The sequence below is a fragment of the Rhinolophus sinicus genome, linkage group LG10 (genome assembly GCF_036562045.2).
Source record: "Rhinolophus sinicus isolate RSC01 linkage group LG10, ASM3656204v1, whole genome shotgun sequence".
NCBI lineage: Eukaryota > Metazoa > Chordata > Mammalia > Chiroptera > Rhinolophidae > Rhinolophus > Rhinolophus sinicus.
Window position 1 is genome coordinate 103,472,105 of NC_133759.1, and position 24,593 is coordinate 103,496,697.

At 49.6% G+C, this 24,593-nt stretch overlaps 1 protein-coding gene across 1 annotated transcript in view; it reads left to right on the forward strand.

Moving 5' to 3' along the window:
• DOCK2 (dedicator of cytokinesis 2) overlaps nucleotides 1-24,593 on the forward strand; it is a 362,053-nt gene that overhangs the window by 328,922 nt on the left and 8,538 nt on the right. The window contains exons 38-46 of the mRNA XM_019741000.2: nucleotides 226-345; nucleotides 4,144-4,233; nucleotides 6,091-6,195; nucleotides 8,149-8,290; nucleotides 13,440-13,521; nucleotides 14,773-14,857; nucleotides 15,599-15,685; nucleotides 21,179-21,355; nucleotides 22,768-22,851. Coding sequence (XP_019596559.2) covers nucleotides 226-345; nucleotides 4,144-4,233; nucleotides 6,091-6,195; nucleotides 8,149-8,290; nucleotides 13,440-13,521; nucleotides 14,773-14,857; nucleotides 15,599-15,685; nucleotides 21,179-21,355; nucleotides 22,768-22,851 — 972 coding nt within the window. The remainder of the gene's footprint in view (nucleotides 1-225; nucleotides 346-4,143; nucleotides 4,234-6,090; nucleotides 6,196-8,148; nucleotides 8,291-13,439; nucleotides 13,522-14,772; nucleotides 14,858-15,598; nucleotides 15,686-21,178; nucleotides 21,356-22,767; nucleotides 22,852-24,593) is intronic.

Here is a 24,593-nt window from a genome sequence, read left to right on the forward strand (position 1 = left end):
GGATTCAGAGAAAATCCCCACAAACCACGTGTATGAGCCCACGGAGTCAGGTGCCTCTCAGCAATCCGCAGGAGGCACTGCCCACGTGGAAACTGCAGACCAGTATCTCTCTGACTGACCGCTGACACCCAGGGGCCAGGGGGGCAGCAGGGGTGTTTGCAGGGCCCCCTCTCACTCTTCTCACTGTCAGCAAGCCCCTGCCGACTCTGCATGTCCTCCTCACAGTGGTCAGATGAGCAGTGTGCGTCGCAGGTCATGCAGACCGGCCAGCAGCACCCCCAGACCCACCGACAGCTGAAGGAGACGCTCTATGAAATCATCATAGGCTACTTTGACAAAGGAAAGGTAATTGCTCCCTGTCTTTTCTCTCTGTGGGGACGCTGGCTACTGGGAAGGGCGGTTCTCTTCCATCCTCTATACCCACTCCATCTGCAGACGTCCCTCCCAATCCCGCCTGCTCACTTCTCTCCATGTCCATTCCTACCCCTCCATTGACGGCACCAGCATTGCACCCCTGGACACTCAGTGAGCCCTCATCCATCTCCCTGCCTCCTCTAGTGCCCCCAACAGGGTGAGCATAAGACAGACATTGGATCACGCCGTTCTCCTGCTTACGATCATCTCAACAGTTCCCCATTCCACTTAGGACAAATTACACAATCCTCCCCGTGACTCACGAGGCCCCACGTGAGCTATCCTCTGACTGCTTCTCTCGTTTCAGCCCTGCCAGTCTCCCTCTTTCTCATATACTCTATATGCCAAGCTCTTTCCTGCAGCAGGGCCTTTGCACTTGCTTTTCCCAGCTTAGGACAGTCCTCTTCCATAGCATCCCTTGGCTGGCTCCTTTTCACAGCTCAGGGTTTTTCTCATACGTCACGTCCTCAAAGAGGCCTTCCCTGACCACCCTAGACAAAGCAACACCCCTTCTCTGAGTCACCCTTAGTGCCTTTTCAAAGCACTTGTCACTACCAGACATCGTTTTTCCTTGTTTATTGTCTGGCTCCTCACTTTAGGATGCCACGAGTGAGGAGACTTGTCCACTACCGAATGTCCAGTGGCTAGAACAGAGCCTGACATGCAGGGACCAGTAAATATATGTTGGAGAAATGATTGAATGGAGTGTATGCATGGCACTGCGGTGCCATCACTGATCTCTAAACAGCAAGGGCAGATGCTTGGTGGAGGCTGGTCAGGAGGTGAGCCAGCCCAGCTGCTGCCTACCCTCCAGTCTCCAGGGAACCTTCAGGAAGCACCAACCCAGATGCCAGCACTCACCCTGGGGGAGACGTGGCACAGTGGCCTGAGTTTCAAACCCTGTTCCTCTACCATGCACAGTTCCTTTGGCTTCTCTGAGACTCTAATTTCCTCCCCACAATAGTGAGATAGTAACAGTACCTGCTTCCTAGTTACACTGTATGAATTGGGTGAGAACATGCCTATAGAGCATCTAGCATAGAACCTGGTACATAGTGATATCTTGTTACATTTTAACTATCACCATATTTCCCGACTCCGCCTTCAAGGCCCCGGGTGACGGCCGCTTCCTCCATCAGCCTTCCGTGAGCCCTCCAGCTTCCCGATAGCCCTGCCTCTCCTCTGAAGTGCAAGCCCTCTTACAGTTCATCAGGACGTAATTTTGCACTTAATTTTCGTCTGCCCTGTCCCTGCAGTTTATCGCATCTGTCTTGGTCTGCTCTCCCCACCTTCCCTGGAAAGACGAAATGAGGTAATGTCTGTGGAAGGACTTATAAGTTCCCAGGAGTTGAGCAGCTGGAGAACACTGTTTTGAAAACGCACAATTATCAGCTTCTTGAGGGCAGACACTCTGCCATCGCCGGAACCTCCTGCTCTACCCCATCCAATCAGAGCTTACAATTAGTCTATCTGCTAATTACGTCAGTGGGTCACGGCAGGAAAGCCCGCCAGGTGCCTGCTGAGCTTTGGCCTCTGCCAGGTATGCAGTTCAGCCCGCCCTGCGCTGAGCAGAGGAAAAAGGCACAATCCTCCCTCTCAAGGACCTTACCGCCCAGTGAGCCACACTGACATGCCAGTCCTGATCATTTCTGCACACTACCCTTCCGTGTCGTGCGGTGATGGGGGAGGGGACGGAGCAGGGTGGTACCAAGGTGTTTTGGGAGCAGAAAGGAGGGCGGAGATCAGTACAGGTGTCTCCAAAAGCCACTGCTGTGGACGCTTCTAGAATAAAGCCCAAACTCTTTAGCACCCCTTCAGCTTCTTTTCCCTGTACCTCCCTTCATGAAAACCCGTTGCTCCAGACACACTCAATGGCTTTCTACTCCACAAGTCCGTCTGTCGTCACCTGGAGACTCCTCTACGTTCCTCACAACCCAACTATTACATCTTTTGGTGTGTATACTGCACCCGCTTAGGTTGTAGGAAAGCACAGACTGTGTCTTCTCCATCTTTACATCTACCCCATCACTGCACACCACACCATGCTTAGAAGCCAGCAGGTGCCAGAATGTATTAGACTCAGAGAGATCGGTGGCTGTCAGGTCCCAGTGGCACCGAGGCAGACCTGTGGGCCCAGATCTGACTGCCTGCCTGGCCCCCTTCCCGGTTCCTTGGTGGTCTCCTAACGCATGGGGAGAGCATTTCTGGCGTTCTATGGTGGTTGGCAAACAGGCCCCTGTCCAGGGGCATTCCCACCACCTTCCCATTCAGGTTGAAGAGAAAGCCCCCGCCCAGCCTGGCCCGCGGGCTTGGTTCCTCCAGGCACATAAAGCGTTTTGATGCCTCTCACTAAGCTGCCAGGGGTTTCTAGCCACAGCTCCTCCACGCAGCACTTGCTTGCTTTTGTTTTTATGCTTGGACGCAGGGAGAGCACTTTTGCAACAAAGCACACCCTGCATTTTGGCAACCTCCCCTCTCTCCTCCCCCTCTCCCCCTAGCTTCTCCATTTAGGTGCATTTTCTATTTTAAACTGAATATGAAATATAATGAGTGTCCCTTGAAACTGCCAGCTCTCCAGCCCACTCCGCATCCCCCCTGCCTCTCTGCAACCCCTTAAACCAACCCTTTTGGTTTAAGATGGGGGGTGATCTACTGGCTTCAGCCTCAGAAAGAACAGACAGAAAGGATCCCCTATGTCCAGGGTTTGTTTTTCCTGAATTGTTTTTAAAAATGGAAAAGACCTATTTTCAAAAAGGTTTAATCACTCTTTTCAGTACTCTCATACCACACCCACCCCACTCCCCTCTGTGCTGCCCCCTGCCCACCCACGCACCCTAAATAACCCCCTTAAGAAGGGACTAGCATAAAATTTCATTTGCACACGATGACTAAGAACTGTGCTATACTGCATGGGGCCATTAACCGTACTGCGTCGGGAACCCAGCATTCTATGGAGGGTCAATCTCCTAGTGTCATTACCTGCCCCCCCAAACAAAAGAGCAAAAGGGGGAAAGAAAGAATGGGAGAAGAAAAGGGAGGGAGGGAGGGAGGGAGGGAGGGAGGGAGGGAGGGAGGGAGGAAGGAAAGAAAGTTGACCAGAGGGGAAAGAAGTGACGGGTTAGCAGAGGGGAAAGATCCCAGGAATGAACATCAGAAGAACTGGATCTGGCCCCATCTCTATGTCCAGAGACTCTCTTAACCTTAGGCCACCTGCCTACTTCTCTGTGAACCATTTCTCTTTGGAAAATGTGGCCAACACTTCCCAGCACCACCTGCACACTGGCAGTCTGAGGGAGTCAAGGGTTCATTTGCTTCTAAGGCAGGGAATGAAGTAAGGCCACAGGTCACCCCCAGGGGGGCATGCTGACCCTGCTTTTGGTTGGGCATCTGAGCTCCCCTTGCTCTGCCTGCGAACCTCATTTCTCACCTGGGAAGTGAAGATACTGCTAGTCACCTCTCAGAGGGGTTGTGAAGGTCCTGGGAGCCTGTGAGTAAAGTGTTTGGCCTAGTCTGTGGCTGCTCCGTTATTTATGAAGAAACTAGGCTGGGAAGCCGAGGAAGGGTCCTGCTCCCAGAAGCGTCGGCTCCCAGTGCGTGGGGCCGGGGCTGGGGCTGGGCCAGGCTTGCAGCTCAATCTCAGAAGGCACAGCCACCCAGTTCCCTTCTTTGGCACAGGCTCTGCAAGCCTGGAGGCACCCCCTAACCTCTGTCTCCATGACCTTCCTGCAGATGTGGGAAGAGGCCATCAGTCTGTGCAAGGAGCTGGCAGAACAGTACGAGATGGAGATCTTTGACTACGAACTGCTCAGCCAGAACCTGGTAAGGCGTTGCCAGTGGGGCCGACTGTCCTAGAGGCGGGGTGCTCGGAGGGCGCTGACTCCCCATAGAGCCCGGAGAGGGGACAGGAGGCCAGCGAGGTGGGATGTAGATAACGAATGGAAGTGGGGCCTGAGCTGAGCGAGGCTGGGCTGAGCGGCTCCCTCCCCGCTGGGAATATTTCCAAAGGGGGGAATTCTGGGAAAACTCATCAGCGACAGTTCCTGGGATGGAGTGTTAAGTAGCTGCTTGGCACCAGGCGGCTACTGCTGTTGCATATCCAATCAACGCTGTGCTCCATTTGCAGTAAAATTCCCACAAATCACTAAGCCAATTAAATAAAAACGCAAATTTGTGCTTTCTGATTAACAGATAAATCACATTAAAATGCTCCCCATCTGGCCATTCCCCATTAGCTCCTCGCTGCTTGTGATTTGGTGGGGAAAGTGGGAAGTGGGGGGAAGCCAGCCTCTCCTGCTTCTGCTGCAGAGGCCAGGGCTTGGCCAGGAGGTGGCCTCTGCAGGGAAAAGGAAGAACTTTTTGGTTGTTCCCCGTACGTATTTCCTGGTGACTGGAGAGCCAGGACCCAGCGCCCCACCTTGGCTGCTTTGAGAGGCCAGTCGAGCTGTTTCCAGGGGATTGTCAAACCAGAGTCAAGATGCTGGGAGGGCATGTGGAGCTTCCGCTGGTGGTTCTAACCTGATGCAAGCACATAAGTCCTTGCCCCAAGGAACACTTACAGCTGCCCCACGTGTGCATCCAGAGAGATGTTTGTGGGCGTGGAGGCACACATGCCTTCTGAACGTGTGCATTCACACTCACACACACACACACCCCCCACGCCCGTACACGTTCACGCTCACTCTGATCTGCATGCACATCTGGGCCCCCAGCTCACATCACATAGTCTCGGGCACGTTTTCTTCCATGTTGCGTCACATTCACGGTGCCAGTGTTTGTGAGGTGCCCTGTTCTTTTTTATGTGCCGTATCATGATTTCTGTCAGGATAAGATCAATGGTCAGATGGCATCCGGTGCAAAGGAGGATGCAAACCGTTTCCGGTCATGTTCACATGTGAAAACGGATCAAATGTTACGCGAGCACACACAGGAACACACCCCTACCCAGAGACACGTATCCATCCGTGGACCCTCACAAACACACGCCTGGTGTGTATGAAGTGTGGCGGTGACGGGGACGCTGGCCCGCTGGCTGGCTTCACCTCCACACCTGCTGGCTGCGCTGTGAGAGACCATTTCTTTATCTGCAAGACGGAGACACAGCACTCACGGGTTGTTATGAGGGCGATACTAGTAAACGAGCTGGTACAGGTCGAGTGACTGACATGGGACCTGGTATATGGTAACTATTACTATGACAGTTGTCCCTTGGTGGCAGTGGGGCACTGGTTCCAGGACCCCTTGCAGATATCAAAATCTGCAGCTGCCCAAGTCCCTTATGTAGAATGGTGTAGGATTTGTAGGATTTGCACATAACCTATATTTGCATATGGGCTACCGCAGGGTAAACCTACACCTGTCACCACTTGGGCTTGGCTTCAGTGTTGTGCCCCACACATGGCAAATTTAGGTGTTTTTTTGGGGGGAGGGAGACTTTCTGGGAAAACTTTTTCAAATATTTTCAATCTGTGGTCGGTTTAATCTGCGGATGCGAAGCCCACGGATATAGAGGGCCGGCTGCTCTGTTATAATTACAGACATAGCCACAAATGTGCAAATCTGTGCACTTGGCACGTAGGTTCTGGTGTAATGGTCGTGTCTTCACTGTGGCCCCTCCAAGCTGAATGTGCCTTTGACACACATCTGTGTTGTTCCAAGCTGTGAGTTTTCCTCTTTCAGATCCAGCAGGCCAAGTTCTATGAAAACATCATGAAAATCCTCAGGCCCAAGCCAGACTACTTCGCTGTCGGGTACTACGGCCAGGGATTCCCCTCCTTTCTGCGGGTGAGTTTGCGGGTGACACAGACACAGGCAGGTCCCAGGGCCCTGGCACCTCAGCTGCCCGTCTGTGCTCTGACTGCCAGGGCACAGGCTCTGTGCTCTCCTCCGTGAGTGCAGCCCCACCCCAACCCCTCCCCCAATCCCCCTCCATCATTGTCACCTCAGGCACCCCCTGTGTTTCTCTAAAGACTCAGTCACCAGAGCTGCCTCTGTGATCCGGAGTCCCCCCATCCCTGGGAGGAGTTATTCAGAGAGAGGCTGGAGGACCCTGCTACCCAGCATGCACTGCAGAGCGCTGGTTCTCAAACCTTTAGGACTCAATACCCCAATTTTCTCTCTTAACGATTAAGGAGGTCCCCAAAAGAACTTCTGTATTTGTAGACTCTATCGATTTTTACCATATTTAAAATTAAAACTAAGAAAATGTTGAAATGTAAATTATTTAAAAATAGCCATAATAAACCCATCACATGTTAACATAAATTGCATCTTTAGGAAACATAACTGTATTTTCCAATTTAAAAATTAGTGCAAACAGTGAGATGTTTCATATTTCTGCGAATCTCTTTAATGTCCAGATTAAGAGAAGATAGCGAGATGCCTATACCTGCTTCTACACTCTGTCTGTTGCGATGTCCCCCATCGCACAGCCTCTGGAAAACTCGACTGTACACTCGTGAGAGGATGAGAGTGAGAAAGGCGAAAACCGCTTACTGTTCTTATGAAAAGAGCTTTGATCTTGTGAGGCCATGAGGGGTCTTGGGGACCTTTGGGGACCCGTGGAGCACAGTTTCTGAACCACTGTTTTGGTGGATAGTTCACTGGTCAGCTATAGGCTTCCTTCTAGTCTGAGTCTATGGTTCAGTTCCGAGCTCAGGGAGATACAAAAGAAGCAATAACTCTGACCTCTGACCCCACTTGATTTACAGTCTAGTCAAGGAGATAAATCACTCACTGTAACAGTCAATGTGGAGTCAGAGTGGACACAAACTGCAGAAGGCGTAGATAGTGGTGGTTTCCTTGATGGAAAAGAGGTGACATCTCCAACCTGATCGTACCCCAGAACCCCCTGAGGAACTCGTTAAAAACGCTTGTGCCCGGGTGCGACGCCCACAGGTTCCCTTTCAGCAGGTCTGGAGTGAGGCCTCGGAATCTGAACTTGTAAAAGTCTGGGCCCCTCTGATGATCCAACAGGTGGAAGCCCTGACGTACAGAGGTTTCAGATGCGGGTTGGGACAGACTAATGAGGGGCCGTTAGAGGCTGCACGGACCTGGCCGAGAGCCTCAGCTGTACTGGCACTTTGAACTAGGTCACTCGTCCTTGTGGGGGGCTGTCCTATGCATTGAAATGTGTGTAGCAGCGTCTCGGGCCTCTCCCCACTAGGTTCCAGTAGGCCCCCTCCCCCGAGTCGTGACAACCAAAATGTCTCCAGACACTGGCAGTGTCCCTTAGGAGGCAAAATCCCCCCCTGTGTGAAAACTGCTAACCTAGAAGAGGCTGGTGTGGTCATGGAAGGTAAAGTGTGTGACTCCATGAAGCCAGGGCCAGGAGCCACGTGATACAGGACCCCAGTGCTGGTCCTTCCATCCCACACGCCAGCCCACGTGGCCCACTGAAGGCGGGAGAGAAATTCTGCGGTTACGTAAGGAGGAGATAGGGGCTAACAGTGAAAGCCGAGTGAGGGATTGTTCTAAAGCTGCACATAGGACAGTCTGAAGAAGCTCTTGGCATCCGGGATCTCCTCTCCCTTTCGAGCCAATCTTTTTAAAGAAGTGGTGTGCCCAGCTAGAAGGTCGGTGAGTTGAGCCCCTCCTTTCCTTGGAGGGGAAGCAGACAGGACCAGGGTCCATAGGAGGTCACCATGTGCTGTGCTCGTGTCACAGACTCCCAGCTGTACTTGGCCCACATCCTCCAAGCCTGGGCCTGAGGTCTCTGATGGTGTCATTTCCCTGCAGAACAAAGTGTTCATCTACCGAGGGAAGGAGTACGAGCGAAGAGAAGATTTCCAGATGCAGCTGATGAGCCAGTTCCCCAATGCAGAGAAGATGAACACCACCTCTTCCCCTGGCGATGATGTGAAGAACGCCCCAGGCCAGTGTATCCTTGGAGAAGGCCCCAGCCAAGGGGCCAGGCGTGGGCAGCCCTGCCGGGACTAGAGCCACTGAGCCCTCGCTCAGAGCTCAGAGCTGCCGCCAGAATCATTGCTGTGGTGCCAGTTTTAGTGTCCAGTGTGGGATCCAAAGAACCCATCTCAGGAAATCGCAAATGTTGCATTCATGGGCTCATTCGTTCGTTCATTCAGTCAGTCAGTCTTGTAATGAATGCTAACAAGCTCTGACTCTGTGCCAAGCATTATGCAAAGTGCTGGGGGTTATACTCACAACACGGTCCTACCTCAGGGAGCTTAGAGCCCAATAAGTAAAAGACACAGTGAACAATTAATTACACCATTAAATATGTATTTAGAAAAGTGGGACCGTCGCCGAGGAGGCTATGCAGGGTGCTCTGATTAGGAGGGCAGGGAAGCCTTCCTTGAGGAGGTGATGTTTAAGGTGAATGACCAGCCAAGCATTGTGAGACGTGGGCAGGGCGTCCTAGACAGATGGAAGGACTATCCCCTGACTGGGAAGGAGCGTCGCGGGTCCTAAGAACTGACATGGTGCCACACTGCTCTTCTAAGAAAATCAGAACTCCTGAGTGAGGCCCCCGCCGGTCTCTCCACTGCCATTGCCCCCAGACTCTCCCTTTCCTTTCTCGTGCCCCTCTGGCCACACCGACCTCTTTTCTGTTCCTTAAGCACTCCCAGCTTGTTCCCACCTCTGAGCCTGTACGTGTTCTGTTCCCTCTGCTAGGCATGCCCTTCCCCCAGCTCCTTTCTTACCCCTCAGATCCTTACTTGGGGTCACCTGCTGGAAGGGGTCTTCCGTGGTCACCTAACATGGCCTTCACTGAACTCTTTATGACTATATTGTCTCAAACTCTGTTTTCTTTAGAGAACGGATCTGCCGTTCCAGTCTGCCGTTATCTCCTGTGCTTTTTAAAGGTACATATAAGCTAGATTGTAAGCCCCATGAGGGCAGACACTTGTGATGCCTTGTTCACTGCAGTAATTCCTCCGTCTCCCACAGTGCCTGGCCCAAATAGGGAAATACTGGTTGATTAATAGAAAGATAAAGAAAACAAGAAAGAGAGAGACAACTAGAGAAAGGTCAGGGAGAGGGAGCCAGCTCAGTGGCGTGCAGAGGTGACATGAGATGACGCCATGAGGTTGGGCAGGGTGTGGTGTTCACAGGGCCGGGAGCTGGTCCTGGGCAGGATGCAGGGCTCCCAGTGGCAGGAAGTATGTAAGCCCAAGGCTAAGGCAGGCAGCTGAGCAGAGGTGCATTCACCCAGCCTGGCTCCCCACTTTGCACCCTTTAACATAAATTAAGTTACAACCTTTAAAATGGGATTGACAGGTTGCATGGCTGGTCTGCTAAGTCTGCAGAACCATAATCCAACAGATCTTTTCCCTCGGGTGATAAATATTCGTCTGTAACCTTTTCATTATGTGCGCCTGTCCTTCATGCCTGCTCTACCATGGTTATTTGCAAGAGGAAATGCAACTGGTGGTGGGGCTGGCTGGTTACAAATGTGAGTTTGGTTACAGGCGAGACACGGGATTAGTATAAGGCCCTTCTAAGTGGACATTTGGTGCCGAACAGGCCCGTGGCCTTTTAACTTGAGGTGGGTGGAGAGAGCATGTGTTCCTGGGCCATAGAATGATATGTAGGCCTGATTCAGTGCCCAGAACCAGGTGGAAAGGAAAGAGGAAGGTCTGACACTTGTTAAATATCCTCCGTACTTTGCATGGGATGAGTGCTTTATAAGCAGTATTCCTTTAATCCCCATAAGCCCCTATAAGGTCGGTGTTAATTTTTCTTACTTCATAGAGAAGGAATATGTGAGGGAGACAGGTCAAGTTACAAAGCTAGGTAGTGATGGAATTGAGATTTGTACTCTAAGATCTATCTGTCCCAAAGTCTGTATTCTTTCTATAATGTCATCGTTTTGTTTAAGATTCATGAACAGAAGGTGCATTACTAACTGTTCATATACTAGGCGTTTTGCATGCACTGTTTTATTTTATCCTTATAATAATCCTAGGAGAGGGATATGATTACTCTCTGCATTTTACAAATAAGAAAACTGAGGCTCAAAAACTGTAAGCAGATTGCACAAGGTCACAGGAAGTGATGGAGTTAGGATTTGAGCTCAGGTCTGCTTTTTCCCCAAACTTGAGCTCTTAGTGCTCTGTTCTCTTGCCTTCACTTGTTGAAATGCCAGCAAGCACTTTGGAAAGGTGACAGATCTCATGTCTTCCCACTTAGGTCTCCAGGTGGGGAAAATACTGAAAAGCAAAGGTCTCTTGGTTGGGTGTCTCCTGTCCCCTACCCTCCTCTCCGCCCAGACCCTGGGGCCACAATTTTATGCATAGATTCACACATGGTGAGAGTCCAACCATGCGTCCTCCTGGTGTCACTAGCTTTGGGTTATACTCTTGGACCAAGAACGATTGCTAAGATCAGTAGACTTGACCTAGAAACTTCTTTACAACAGGAGTTGGCAAACTTCTCTCTACAGGTCCAGATAGGAAATATTTTAGTCTTTCTGGGCCACATGGCCTCTGTCACAACTCTCAACCCTGCTGTTATAGTGGGAGAACAGCCACAGATAGCACAGGCATGGGTGGCTGTGGCTGTGTTCTAATGAACTTTATGTATGAACCCTGAAGTTTGAATTTCATAGCATTTTATATGTCACAAAATGCTCTTTTTTTTTAACTTAAAGTTCACTTAAAAATATAAAAACTATTCTTAGCTGTGGACCGTGCACAAACGGATGGTGAGCTGGATTTGACCTGCAGGCCACAGTTTGCCAGATCCTGCCCTAGACTTAATCCAGGGTGACTTCCCTCCCAGAGAAGGCTGTTGGCTGTATGGCTTCAGAAAGAAAATGGTCTTCCTGCACCTAACAGAAATCTTTCCAGTGACATTTATTCATTTGTCTTAAACATCCTTCTCTCTCTCCCCCTCTAAGGGACTCTCATTTGACGTCACAATACTCTTCAGAGGGAAAACAATTAAATCCCCAACATAAATCCTAGGTATTTTCGCACTAAACATCTTGGCCACAAGCATTTTTACCGCGAACATTTTCTCTACAGAACTAATTTGCCATAAGGCAATTTTGCTGTAAAAGGGAAAAGTGAATAACAAAATTAAAAAGACTTTATTGCTATCCTTTTTTTTTTTAAATTGTCAAGTTGTATTTGCATATTGTCCCATGTCCATTGATAGATATTCAAAAGCTCGATGGGACATGTTAGTCATACAATACATACAGTGTTAGTTAAGGATCTGCAAACTGGCACATGATCATTTTCTGTCATAGTATAGTATGCAGTCTGGCCCAGTAAGTTTTACACCGTGTTTCCTGTCACGCGTCCACTATTTTCAGACCACCCCATTATGAGACCATTATGAGAACTAAGATTTATATAATATAAGAATAGGAGCGCTGCAGCAATCTGTCAATGGAGAAATGAAATGAAACCAACAGTCATGGCCACTAGCTTAAATACATTAAGTGTTTCATGTATCTAAATTGATTTGTCAATGGAGAAATGAAACCAAACCGTCAACCAGTTAATTTATCTTTTATGACAAAATCGCCTTATGGCAAATTCGCTCTGCAGTGGACATGTCTGCAGCAAAAATGCTTATGGCCACGATGTTTACGGGGAGGATGCTCGAAAATACCGGACACGCCCAACATGTTACTATGCAGTGAGTTTGTGGGGAGGAGGGACAGTTGAATTTAACTTCAAGTTCTGTTTTCGCCATTTCTTGTGCGTGGAAGAATCATAGCTGTCAGAGAGCTCACAAGCCACTGGGAGGGGGGAGGGAGGGGAAACCAGAGTTGAGAGTTAAGAGCGCCAAGTACAGACAAATGCTGTGGAGGAGGGAAAACGGCACCTGACTGAGGGCCGACTGAGTGCTCATGCGGGCTATGGTGGTGATGTGGCAGGTGTTCTAAGCAAAGGGAGGAGTTGTAGCTATTGGATACCCAGACATAATGGTGGAAAATGGGCTGGGATCATAGTTAAGTATTTGAATACTCCATACTCTAACGTTGGCACATTTGAATGCCAGCAAGAGGAGTTGGTGATCCCTTAGTTGGCAGAAATGTTGGGCCCAGGAGAAGAGTTTTAGGAGTGATGGTGGTCGTCTAGTAGAAGAGAGCAATGAGAGAACTTGGGTACCTAAAGAGGAGAGATGGGTTAAGATACCATGGAAAGTAGGGAATGGGAGCGGGGCTCAGGGACGGGACCCGTGATGACTGATTTTGTTCCTTTGGTTTACCATATTGTCGGCTTAAATGAATAAAGCTCTAGAATAAGCGTGACAAAGATCTGGCCCACATGGTGCATTTCCTGTATCCTGTGCCCATGGCAGGCATCACTAATCAATCATGGAGCTCTGTCCCACTGAGCCTGGACACAGCCTTACCATCCTGCCACAGGCAGTTACTCTCACACTTTCAGAGGTGGCGTGTAAAATGGCATGTATTTGCATGCTCTAATGTAGTGATTCTTAAATGTGAGCATGCATATGAGGATTTTATAAGAATCAAGACTCTGATTCAGTAGGTCAGAGGCAGGGCCTGAGATTCGCGTTTCTAACAAGCTCTCAGGTAATGATAATGCTGGTCAGAGGGCCACACTGAGTAGCAGTCTAGAGTCAAAGAAGCCCAAGTTCTGTCCTCACAAGCGGCGCGACCTTCAACCAGTTGTCTGGCTTCTTTGACCTTGGTGCCCTCCTCTATGAAACAGGGACGATTTACATTATAACACTGCTCAGTGGAATTGGAGAGATGAAAGGAGACCATGGGGAGATGTGCTCTGCAGTTGATTGAGAGCGATAAATGCATTAGACGGCATTACCATTAGTGATAATGATAAGAGGCAGTACTAACTGACTGTTAGCAGGGGCTGAGCCGCCAGGCAGGGTTGCAAGTGCAGGCAGCTCTGGCCGCTCACTGGTCACTAGGACTTAGCTAGCAGACGGCAACCTGAGATTGGTTATTCAGTAAAAACTTGAGCCCAGAAGGGCTGGCCTGGGAGGTCTCAGGTGGGACCTGCTCTGCTTGGAACTGTCCCTGCAGCCACCACACACGTTGTGAACCCTTAACTCAGGCATCCCAGACATCCAGTGTTTCACTGTCCAGCCTGTCTTGGATGAGCACCCCAGGTTCAAGAATAAGCCAGTGCCTGACCAGATCATAAAGTAAGACCTGCAGCTCACCGGGAGGAGGGATGGGGAGCAAAATCCCATGGGGCCGCCACGCTGAGCTGGTGGCAAGACAAGCCTTAGTGCCCTCCTAATTCCTCCTCTATCTCAGCCAGCCTGTTCCCCTGTCCTCTTGGGAGAAGAATCACCCCGAATTGGCCATCTGGGTTCCGCCCCAGAGAAGGCTGAAGCCAGAGATAGATGGGAGAAGTGAGGGTATGGTTTGCCTTGAGGCACAGCGGACGCTCAGTAGGCAGCAGTGAGAGTCGCTGAACGGGACGTGGAGAAGCTGTCACTCAGGCTGATCCCAGAGCGTATGTGTGAAGGAGGGGTGGGGGCGGGGGTGCAGTGCGCATGCAGAGCACAGTGTCCCAAAGGGACACCTTTTCAACATTTGTTAAGGTTGTGCATTGACAATGGATATATTCAGAGTATGTCAAGGGGACATTAGAGGAAGTGGCATGAAGGCAGGTGTCAATCTGCTCAATACCAGATTGCAAGGTCAGTGGTGAGGCCCTGAGGCCTGAGGGCCGTGGAGCCTGTGGGGCACGAGGCAGCCCCTCCCATCTGTGCACCTCACCCCCTCAGGCCAGGTTCCCAACACAGCATCTCAGATGCCTTCATAAGAGGCCTCCCCCCGGGAGGACCAGTGGCAGCAGGAGCTCCTTTGTAAGAAGCAGCAGGGCCCATTCCTTCCAGGGAAAGGCAGCCCCTCCCCGCAGCCTCACATCTGTGCACACAGCTGAGCAGGTGCAGCTCCACGTGGATCTCAGCCTCCTGTCTCCCTCTCGGTCAGGCCCCCCTGGGCAGGGGACACCAATGAGACAGCCAGCACTCTGTGCGGCTGGGCCTGAGGTCAGAACCTCACTGGAGATTCAGGAAGTGTGATTTGGGGGTGACTGGGACACCTAAAGAAACCTTTGGCAGATTCCCCTGGGACAGCAGGTTAGGTGTGTCTAGATCCTTCGTTGAGGTCACAGGAGATGATGAGCCAGCCACCCTTGTGTGCAGCAACGCAAGAATCCCAACTCCTTGGGATTCCCAACCCTACGACCTGCTATGTATTCAGGAGGCCGTCCCACCAGTCTACCTTCTAAATCACCTAGCAAGGAAGGTCTGGTTTTAAACGCTACAGCAAGGATGCTGCCAGACCTGAACAGTCCTCCCTGGACAGGGTCAGGTCAGATTCTGTGGCAGCAGCCGAGCGCGCTACCCTACCAGGAGCCTCAGCTTCTTCCTGTCTTGCAGCTTTTATAAATCCAACTACGTGCAAAGGTTCCACTACTCGCGGCCGGTGCGCAGGGGGACCGTCGACCCTGAGAACGAGTTTGCTGTGAGTACCTCCACTCCCCCTCAGCAGCATGACCACTTCCTGGGGCCCCCCTTACCAACCAGAGCAGGTATCTGCCAACCTCCGTATGGGAGGGAATTTGATCTAAAGCCAAAGTAAAACACCCGCTGACAACGATGCACACACACCCATGCCCGATCTCTTCCACTGGGTTTGTTTTCTCATTTCCAGAAGACAGGACCCCTCAGGCTACGCAGGGGTGTTCATAACATTAAACCCTCCAGGAAATACCAATAAGCCACAGCGATTTCAGTCCCCTCTCTCCCCTGTGTGCTTCCCAGCTAGGACCTGGTTTTTATTGCCAAGGGCTAAGGCTGGCGTGAGGAGGTGGCTCCAAGTCTGTCTTAGCTCTTTGCCTTAGACTATGATTCTTCATATTTGGGACTCACTGTCCCTTTGAGAAGCTAATGAGCCCTCTGGACCCTCCCTGAGAAAATGCAGGTGGATGCATTCAATATTGCCTAAAATTTGAACTGTTCAAAGACCCAGGTTAAAACTTACTAAGCCTAACCTAAGTCCAGGGAAAGCTTAAACTTCTCTTTGGGAAAGAATTCTTCAGGGTGAAGTGAGAGTATGTTTTGGGTCTTGCAGTATTTATTCTGATTTGGGGTGGATGGAAAGCCTGGGGACCTGTCTGGGTTCCCGCCAAGCTTCTCTGATACCCAGGTTTCATAAGTGTGTTGCTTTCCTGCCTTTGTCACCCTCTGCCCCCACATGGGACAGTCAATGTGGATCGAGAGAACCTCCTTCGTGACTGCCTACAAGCTTCCGGGGATCCTGCGCTGGTTTGAGGTGGTGCATATGTCCCAGGTGAGTCTCCGGGCCTCGCGGCACACTTCTCCCAGCCTCAGGAAGCCTCTTGGAATGTGAAAAGGGGACAAGCTTTAGTTTGAAGCCACGAACAAAAGGGAGTCAAGGAATCCCAGTGCAGGAAAGTACCTGAAGTGGCATCCAAACTGATGTTTTATTTATTAATACAATAAATACGTGCTCAGATTTTTAGTAAGAGCAGATAACTTGCTTTCCTCGCACATGAAACCTAATGCAGTGAAAGCTGATGAATGGGGAGCTCCTGTGGTTGGATGCAGGGTGAGGCAGAGGGCCTGGGACTCCATCCACTCAATCACCCTTTATATCTTCTCGGTCCCAGCAGCCCCTTGGGGCACATTTGCAGAATCACACTATGAACCCATTTTATAGTTGGATAAACTGAGGCTCAGAGAGGGGAAATCGCAGAGGCAAAGCTATGGCTAGAATGCAAGTGTTTGAACTTCCTTGTGCAAATAGCATGTATGTTACTTCCCAACACATTTCAGGGTCTGCGCATCCTCAGATAGCTAAGAATTTTGCAGCTCCCAGGATACAGGGGAAGGGTCAGAGTGGTGGTGAGGAAACCTGAAAAGTAGGGGCATATTCAGGATGTCTTATTTATTAATACAATAAATACGTGCTCATATTTAATGAATCCCTAACACATGTCAAGCACTGTTCTAAGAAAGACCTGAAGATTTTGGCATGAAGCTAACATTTTAGTGGGGAAGACAGATTAAAACGTCAAAGTAAATATATGAAATGTCAGATGGCGATAACCATTATGGAGAAAAAGGAAAGTGAAAGGCGAAGGAAGAGGTGCTATTTAAATAGAGTAGCCAGAAAAAGCCTCCCCGATAAAATAGCTTTTGAGCAAAGTCCTGGAGGAAGTCAGGGAGCGGTCCATGCTGATATGAAGAGGGGGACATTCCAGCAGACGGAACAGCAAGTGCAAAGGCCCTGGGGCCCGGACAAGCTTGTGTCTGGATCAGAACAATGAGGGTGAGTAGTGTCTGACATAGATCCTGTGGGACACTATAGGCCACTATAAGGACTTTGGTTTCTCTACTGAATGACCTGGAGCCATGCACAGAGGAGGAAAAGGTCTGATTGACGTTCTCAGGCTACTGTATTATCAGCACTGAGACCACTCACTCCAGCCTTTAATGCCCACCTCCCTCCCAGTGATCCTAGCAGCCCAGAGGCCCTCCATTCTCCTTTCCATGGCATGGCCTAGATCTTGGGGAAAATATGATGATGATGATGAGGAGGAGGAGGAGGAGGAGATCAGCAAACATTGAGACTATGCTAAATTGCATGATTTAACCCCTCAGCCACATTGAGAGATAAATATTATTATTCCTCCCATTTTACGGATAAACAAACTGAGGTGCCAAGTGAGTTAATGGGTTGTTCAAGGTTAGCAAATGAGGTGGGGTTTGACTTTAACCTCCCATATCAGGCGCCTAGAGTGGATTCATTCTCTCCTCCTTCCTCAGTGTGCCCCCATCCCACCCCAACAATAAGTAAAACCCTGAAAAGAAAGAAACCATTCATGTTCTTACTCAAGGGACAAATTAATCCATGATAAGCTTGAGAAGTATCCCAGGCACAGTGTTAGGGCTTTACAGCATTATCCCATGTAATGCGCACAAGACCCCGTGAAGTATGTACTATCGTTAATCTCATTTTGAAATGAAGAATCAGACACTGTCTACCAATCTGTATTCTCTACCCATTGGCCCTCGCTATGCCCTTTCCTCCAGTGATGCTCAGCAAGGTGCCTCATCTCTTGTGTCCCCATGAGACTGTGGGTAAACTGAGGGAGCCCCTGCCGTCACTCCCCATTCCTCTCCACCACTGTATTTCTCCTCAAAACACCTGTCACCTCCTAATACACTATCTAATGTGCCTGCGTGTTGATTGTTAATACCTAGAAACATTAGATATAACATCTTAGAATATAAGCTCTACTATAACATAAGCTCCAGGAAGACAGATTTTTGTCTATTTTGTTCCCTGCCATATCACCAAGTGCAAAGAATAGCCTCAGGCTCATGATTGGTGCTCAAGAATATTTGTTCACTAAATCTGTGAATCAGTCAATATGCAGACACCCATATTGCCTGAACTAGTTACCTTATTTTATGGACTCAGGATTCTGAAGTTAGGAAAGAAATAGTCAACATTTTTTTTTTAAATCCTTTTATCCTGACATCCTCAGATAGAATGGGTTGGGAAAACCTCCAGAAAGTTGACCAGAGTGGATTTATCTCTAATAGCCTCCTTCAGTGGAGTTACCAAGAATGTCAGGATGTCTCAGACACCAAAGTTTCATTCCTTCCTGCTGAGTAAGTTCATTTCCCAGTATTTGTTTTTATGTTCCATGAATTCACACCTTGTTCTTGGTTGTTTCTCTCATGAATTGTCATGACAACAGGACTGTTTGTACAGAGAGGTGTTTTCTGATGGGATTCAAGTGTAGGTTCTGTTCATTGGAGAGTTATTTTCTTGGTCTTGGCCCAGAGAACATGCAGTCTTTACAATAACCCTTCATCTAGGAGTCAGAGACCTAAATTCAACTCGGTCATTAACAAGCTGTATGTTGTCGGACAAACACTGTCCCTGGGCTTCAGTTTTCATCATTCATCAAACAGAGGTTGAAAAACTATGGAATTTCAGAGCCAAAAGACACTCTAGAGGTCAATTAGTCCAAGAGTTACAAATGTAAATACCTTTGGAGACCAGGAAGAATATGTAAATATGTGAGACAGTCACATTGAGACAGCAGGGGATGGTGGAAGCTGAGGCAGTCTCTCCAACTGAAGTAAAATGTTAAAGATTAGAACTCATATGCAGGCGAAACAATAGAGCTCTCCAGGCCTCTCAGTGGCCTATAGAGCCCCAGTTTGCAGCCCTTCCTGGTTCCTGTCCGGCTCTTTTGCATTTGAGGAGACCGAGGCCCAAAGATGGAACTGGAACTGCCACAGGAATGAGTGACACAAGTAAGACGTAGTACCAATGCCTGTCTCGTGCATCTCAGGGGCTTCCTCAGAGCACTCAGGAAGGTAACTGAAGAATATGAACCACCACTGACTGGACGGCAAGGGATTACCATCCCTTTATCTTTGGGCTGATGCTTTCCCCCTCTCTAAAATTGTTCCCATTTTCCACTAGTTCATTTTCCCCTCACAGCAGGTTGGGCAAGCATTATATACACACCGATACTGCCAATAAGGAAACTGAGACTCAGCTTAGGAAAGAGATTAGAGATTTCAGGACTTAACTCAGTCCAACAGCCAGCTTGAGGCAAGCTTGGTTGCAGAGTTTGGTCTGTATATGGTGGGAGAAGCCTGCCTTTGGAAGCAAGAATAATACCGAGTTCTCTCCCCAGCTCTGCCGCCATCTGCCCTTGGATAAGCTATTTAACCTGCTGTTGAAGGAATTAAATGAGAGCATATGTATGATGCACCCAGAGTGAGCTGGCACATAGCAGGCAGTCGATAAATGGAGCCATCTGGGTTACTGTGACTATCGCTTTTATTGCTGCGATCGGCTCCTGACATCCAGGCCTTCCACCAAACAATATATATATTTCCCCCATAAGTCTGCTCTGACAGCTGTATACTTAGTCTACTCAAGTGCCCGTGCATGAGAAGCCAAAGGAATGGTCATTCTCAACCTCTGTTCCTGATGGCTATAATGAGATTAAAGACTTGGGGATTCAAAAATAGCTTCACAGATGCAGAGGAAAGCCAATCAATAGGACTTGCCATTTTTAATAACCTCCTTAAAGTCTGTGTCTTTCAGACATGCCAGGCTATTGTGAAAATCAGATGCAGTGCTGGGCTCAACCTTCGTGGCTGTGATAGATTTTCCTTAGAACTCAGTCTAGACCACGGCTTCGTAACGTCCCTGCAGGGTTGGTCTGTGCACTAGGGAGAAATGAGACCATGGGTTTCAGCTTGTGGAATATGGCCTGCTGCCCCCACCAGGCCAAGCAGCCCCCCCACTCTACACTCTAGTTCACATCGTGTGTGTGTATGTGTGTGTGAATGCACCTGTGTGTTCATGTTTGAATGTGTTAGATGTGTATACGTGTGAGAGACAGAGAGAGAGAGAGTAACAGTGACACAATGAGAGAGTATCAGTGACATAATAAGAGAGTCTACTGCTACTCCCAGGGCCTTCTCCCTACAGAGAACAGCCATCTTTAAAAATGTCCACAAACAAGAAAAAGGGTTGAGGACATTAGGATTTCATAGGGATTTAAGGAAATGATTTAAAAAGATGACCAAGTGGCTCCAGAGGCTGGTTCTGCCCTTCTCATATCGCTAATAGTTATAATAACAAGTGGGTGACATGCAGGTGACACTTTTTAAAGAATTCTGCTGATTCAAATGTCATATTATCTCAACTAATCTTTGCTACATACTCAAGGAAGCTGCCTGAGTCTTTCCTTCTTAGGACAACTGCTGTTCTCTGTCCAAACACCTACAAGAATGAATAACAATAACTATCAGTTATTCTCTGAGTAGGTTTTCTTATCCTCATTTTACCAGTGTGTCAACTCAGGCTCAGAAAGGTTAGGAAACTTGCCCAAGGTCACACAGCAAGGGGGGAAAAAATGCATACACAGCTCAGATTTGCTCTCAGTTTTGTCTAGTGTAGTTCAGGGGTCAGCAAACTATGGCCTGTGGGCCAGACCTCACCTGCCACCCATTTTTGTGGGTTTTATTGGAACAACCAAGCTCTTTCATTTTCATATTGCCTAGAGCTGCTTTCTCCCTATAATAGCAGAGTTGAGTAGTTGCAACAGAAACTGTCTGGCCTGCAAAATCAAAAATATTTACTGCCTGGCTCTTTTACAGAAAAAGTTTGCAGAGCCCTTGTTCTGTTTTTTACCCTAGTCCCCACGTTCTTGAGAACCACGCAGTTCGGCCAATCATTTGATGGTGTCCTGTTTTGATTGCTTGCTAAGGGGTGTTGGAGAGGCATTTAGTTTTATCTTCCTAACTAAACTGAATCTACCTTGGAGCAGTGACCCCTCATACGACAACCAGGCATCGGTCCTACTATGGGCCAGGCTGGGCAATCATATTGCCAGCTGCTCTGATCTCTCCAGCGACAGCTCACACATAGTAGGTGCACAAGCAATACCAGATGAGTTGAATTGGAGCACATTTCACCCACGTAGCAAGAAGGGAAACCCTCTCCGTAGCACATCCAACCTGTGAAGCCCCGGCAAGTGCCCGACACCTCCTGCCTCCATCTCCCCAGGGACGTCCCTTTCTCGCGAGAAGAAAGTCAGCCTCTCTCCCCCCAGACAGCAGACAGCCCCCTCACTAATTACAACAAGAGCCTGCTACAGCCCCGCGGGGAGCATTGCCTCATTTGAATTCCAACCCCAAAGGAAATCAATACCAATAATTATATCTATTTTTAAAGCGACCTGCTAAGACCTTTTCTTTTGGGTGATCTCCTTTTCAACAGACCACAATTAGCCCTCTGGAGAACGCCATTGAAACCATGTCCACGGCCAACGAGAAGATCCTGATGATGATAAACCAGTACCAGAGTGACGAAAGCCTCCCCATTAACCCGCTCTCCATGCTTCTGAACGGGATCGTGGACCCTGCTGTCATGGGGGGGTTTGCCAAGTACGAGAAGGTGAGCGCTCTGCTGTGCAGACCCTGGTGAGGGGCAGAGCGGTGGCGGAGCGCCCAGAGGCAGACACAGCTGCGTGTCACTCATTTTTGTGGCTGTTGATCCCCCAAAGGGACACGTCAGCTTGGTGGGACCTCACTCACCTTCCAGAGAGTCTACAGCCTCTTTCTCATCTCTGTCCCACACTCAACGCCATACACTGTCCTGTGGTAGGAAGAAGCAGGGCTAAGGGCCCCTTAGCCCACTGGGCACATCGGGCACCTGTGCCAAGGAAAGGCTCTGGGATGATCATGGCCCATACCATAAAAATCAAGGAACCATGAATCAAAGTATATGATTTGAAATGTCTTCTACAAATGGGAAGGAATGACGCCCAGAACCTGGGAAATGAGGAAAGGATAGAAGATTAACTCCAAGGTGGGGGGTGGGGTGAGGGGTTGTTATCTCGATACCCAGGTTATAAGGTCCCTCCAGATATTGGTCCCCCCACACCTTTGACCCACAGATTTCATTTTTGAGCCTCTTGGTGTCCATGGCAAAAAGGGAAAAGCCATCAGATAAGAGGAATTGAGAAAAAATACCAATTTCCCACTGGGAAAAAAATACCAATTTCTCAGTAAGGGGGCATAACTTTTCCTAGCATTGAAGTAGAATAGAAAGACCTTCCTTAGTTTTTACCTAGACCCTATATTATAGGAAACACTGAGGGATCAACAGACTCCTCACCCTAGTAAACCTCATGATAAATTCCCTATTATCTTTTCTGTTATTCATTGATGCAAAACTAAGAATACAAAACAGTAACATAATTCAGGGATAGTAATTCCAGTCACCCAACAGTCCTTCCAGCTCCCTCAGATACCCCACGTAATCATCGTCGGTTAGGCTTTGCACAGCCTTTGCACGTGTGCACACACTGAGGGCGGGAGCGCCAGCAAGAGCGAGGGGCTGCCAGGATCACACACAGTGAGGGAGGTGGAGGTCAGCCGGAATTCCCTAGTGGTTTCTTGTCCTTGGGGGCAGTGCTCTCAAACTAGACCACGCACCAGAATCCCCTGCAGGGCTCCTGAACACACAGGTGCACTCCCCCCACCTTCTGATTTAGTAGGTCGGGGTGGAACCTGATAATGTGCATCTCTGACAAATTCCCAGGGGATACGATGCTGCTGATCCGGGGACCCCACTTTGAGAACTACTTCCCTGGGGTCTGTGGCCCATTCATTCCCAGTAGGTACTGATCTGAGCCACCAGGAAGAGAAAACACTGTGGGTCCCTACAGGTCCCTGCCCCATCAGATACAGGCGACCTCATTGCTGCCCCTTTCAAGTAGAACCCGCTCCCAGCGCCAGAGAGAAGGGTTAAGGGGTCCACACCAAATGAACAGGAAACCCCAAACACCTGTCTGCCCTCCTCAGGCCTTCTTCACTGAAGAATACAGCAGGGCCCACCCTGACGACCAGGACAAACTGAGCCGCCTCAAGGACCTGATAGCGTGGCAGGTACAGTAGAGCTGCACTGGGGAGCCTGCCTCCCTCCCCCCTTCCCCATCTCACTGTATACGCCCTCAGCTAGTCCCTGCTGCCATGGCCTAAGCTAACGTGTCCTCCTGTCTTTTGGCCTCTCTTCTGATTCTGTATCTCACCTAAGTGGGCTCACCCTGGAACTGGGATTTGGGGCACTGCAACCTTTGGGATGCTGCAGAGATGCCGTGTTGCGTGTTGCAAAAACTGCTTTATTAATTGTAGAATTCCGAGGTGGCTTGTCCCACCCGCCCACCACCACCTTCCCCCCACACCCAGCATGTGCCAATCAGATAATAGAAGACTTTGACCCCCACCCTACCTGTCCTTCTAAGGCTGACCTAGTTTGTTGCAGATAATGCTCAGATGGATATCAGGTTTTAAAAATAATGGAGGCCTGGGTTTGTTTGGGTTTTGGTGAAGGGCCTACCTTCTGCACAAGCTGTTCAGCCGTCTGGAACCAGAGGACCCGGAAGGCACAGCCCTTCCCTCGGCCCCGCTCTCTGCTGTCTGCTTGTCTTCGCTTCCCTCCTAGCGCCCTTGCCTTCCCTCCATACTCTCCTTCTTTCCCACTTTCTTTCTCTACATCTGTCTCTTTCTCTCCCTCTCAGAAGTTCTTTGCTTCTGTCCCTCCCTGCTCTGTCTTTTGCCTCTCTCTGCACACCTCCCATCTTACTCCTCTCTCTGCTTCCCTCCCTCGTTTGCCCCTCCTTTCTCTGGCTCTCTCTCCTGTGTTTTCTCTCCCTCCTTCTCTCTCCCACTCCTTAGAGAAAAAACAATCCACCCAACCCGATGCCTCCCCCAGAGGCTCTCAGAGGACCTGGCTCTTGCAGGCTGCAGCCCCCTCCTTACGCATCTCCCTGCTCTCCATGGACCACCCAACACTCGGAACACCACTGGTGGGGGGTGCGCTCCTGAGGGCACAGCTGGAGGACAGGGACAGCTCTCTGAGTTGCCTCCCCCCGGTGTCCTCCCCCCTTCTTACCACTCAACGTGCACGGATGAGCAGCTATTGTGCTGGGAGTCATTGTTACTCTGGGGAAATCAGGGAGTGACAAACATTGGGTGCAGCCTCTTTTCTTAAAATAAGGATTCCGAATTCAGGTCCTTCTCTGCCTCTACCAATTTATGCAAAGTGAGGCTTTAAAAATGAAACACCAAGCACTGCACAGAAGTACTCTCCTGAATGCATTTTGTGTGTCTGGAATTTTCTCTCCCTTCTTACCTTGTGCCTCCTGTAAACCCCAGGCATCCCCAAGGTTCCCAGCCCTCCGAGGTCATCATGTCCTTTAATACTCAAATAATGACTCCCCCTCCCTACCCCCAGTTGGGAAGCAGGGAGGCCAGGCTTTGGTTGGTTTCCTTCCTCATATTTCAGGGGTGCTCCAGAGTGGGCTAAACTGTCACACAAATTTATTTGGTTTGTAGATGTCATTCTCAATCCATTTCGCTGCCCGGGGCCTCTCCATTGGGTACCACGTATCACCTGGTAATGGATTCTCCGTGCTGTGTCCACCGCACCCAAAGCCTGGACTCAGTTTCACAGCACAGCTAATACCAGGCCGAGCCTTCTAAGGACGTTCTACCAAAATCTCGGAGCTGATGGAGAGATGCTACAAAGAGAAAAGGAGGCTGAAAGCGCCTCTTAGATGTCCCAGCTTCTGAGAGCCATTAGCTAGGCCTCTGCAGACAGCACCCCCTAGTGGCCGCCCTCTCCTTAG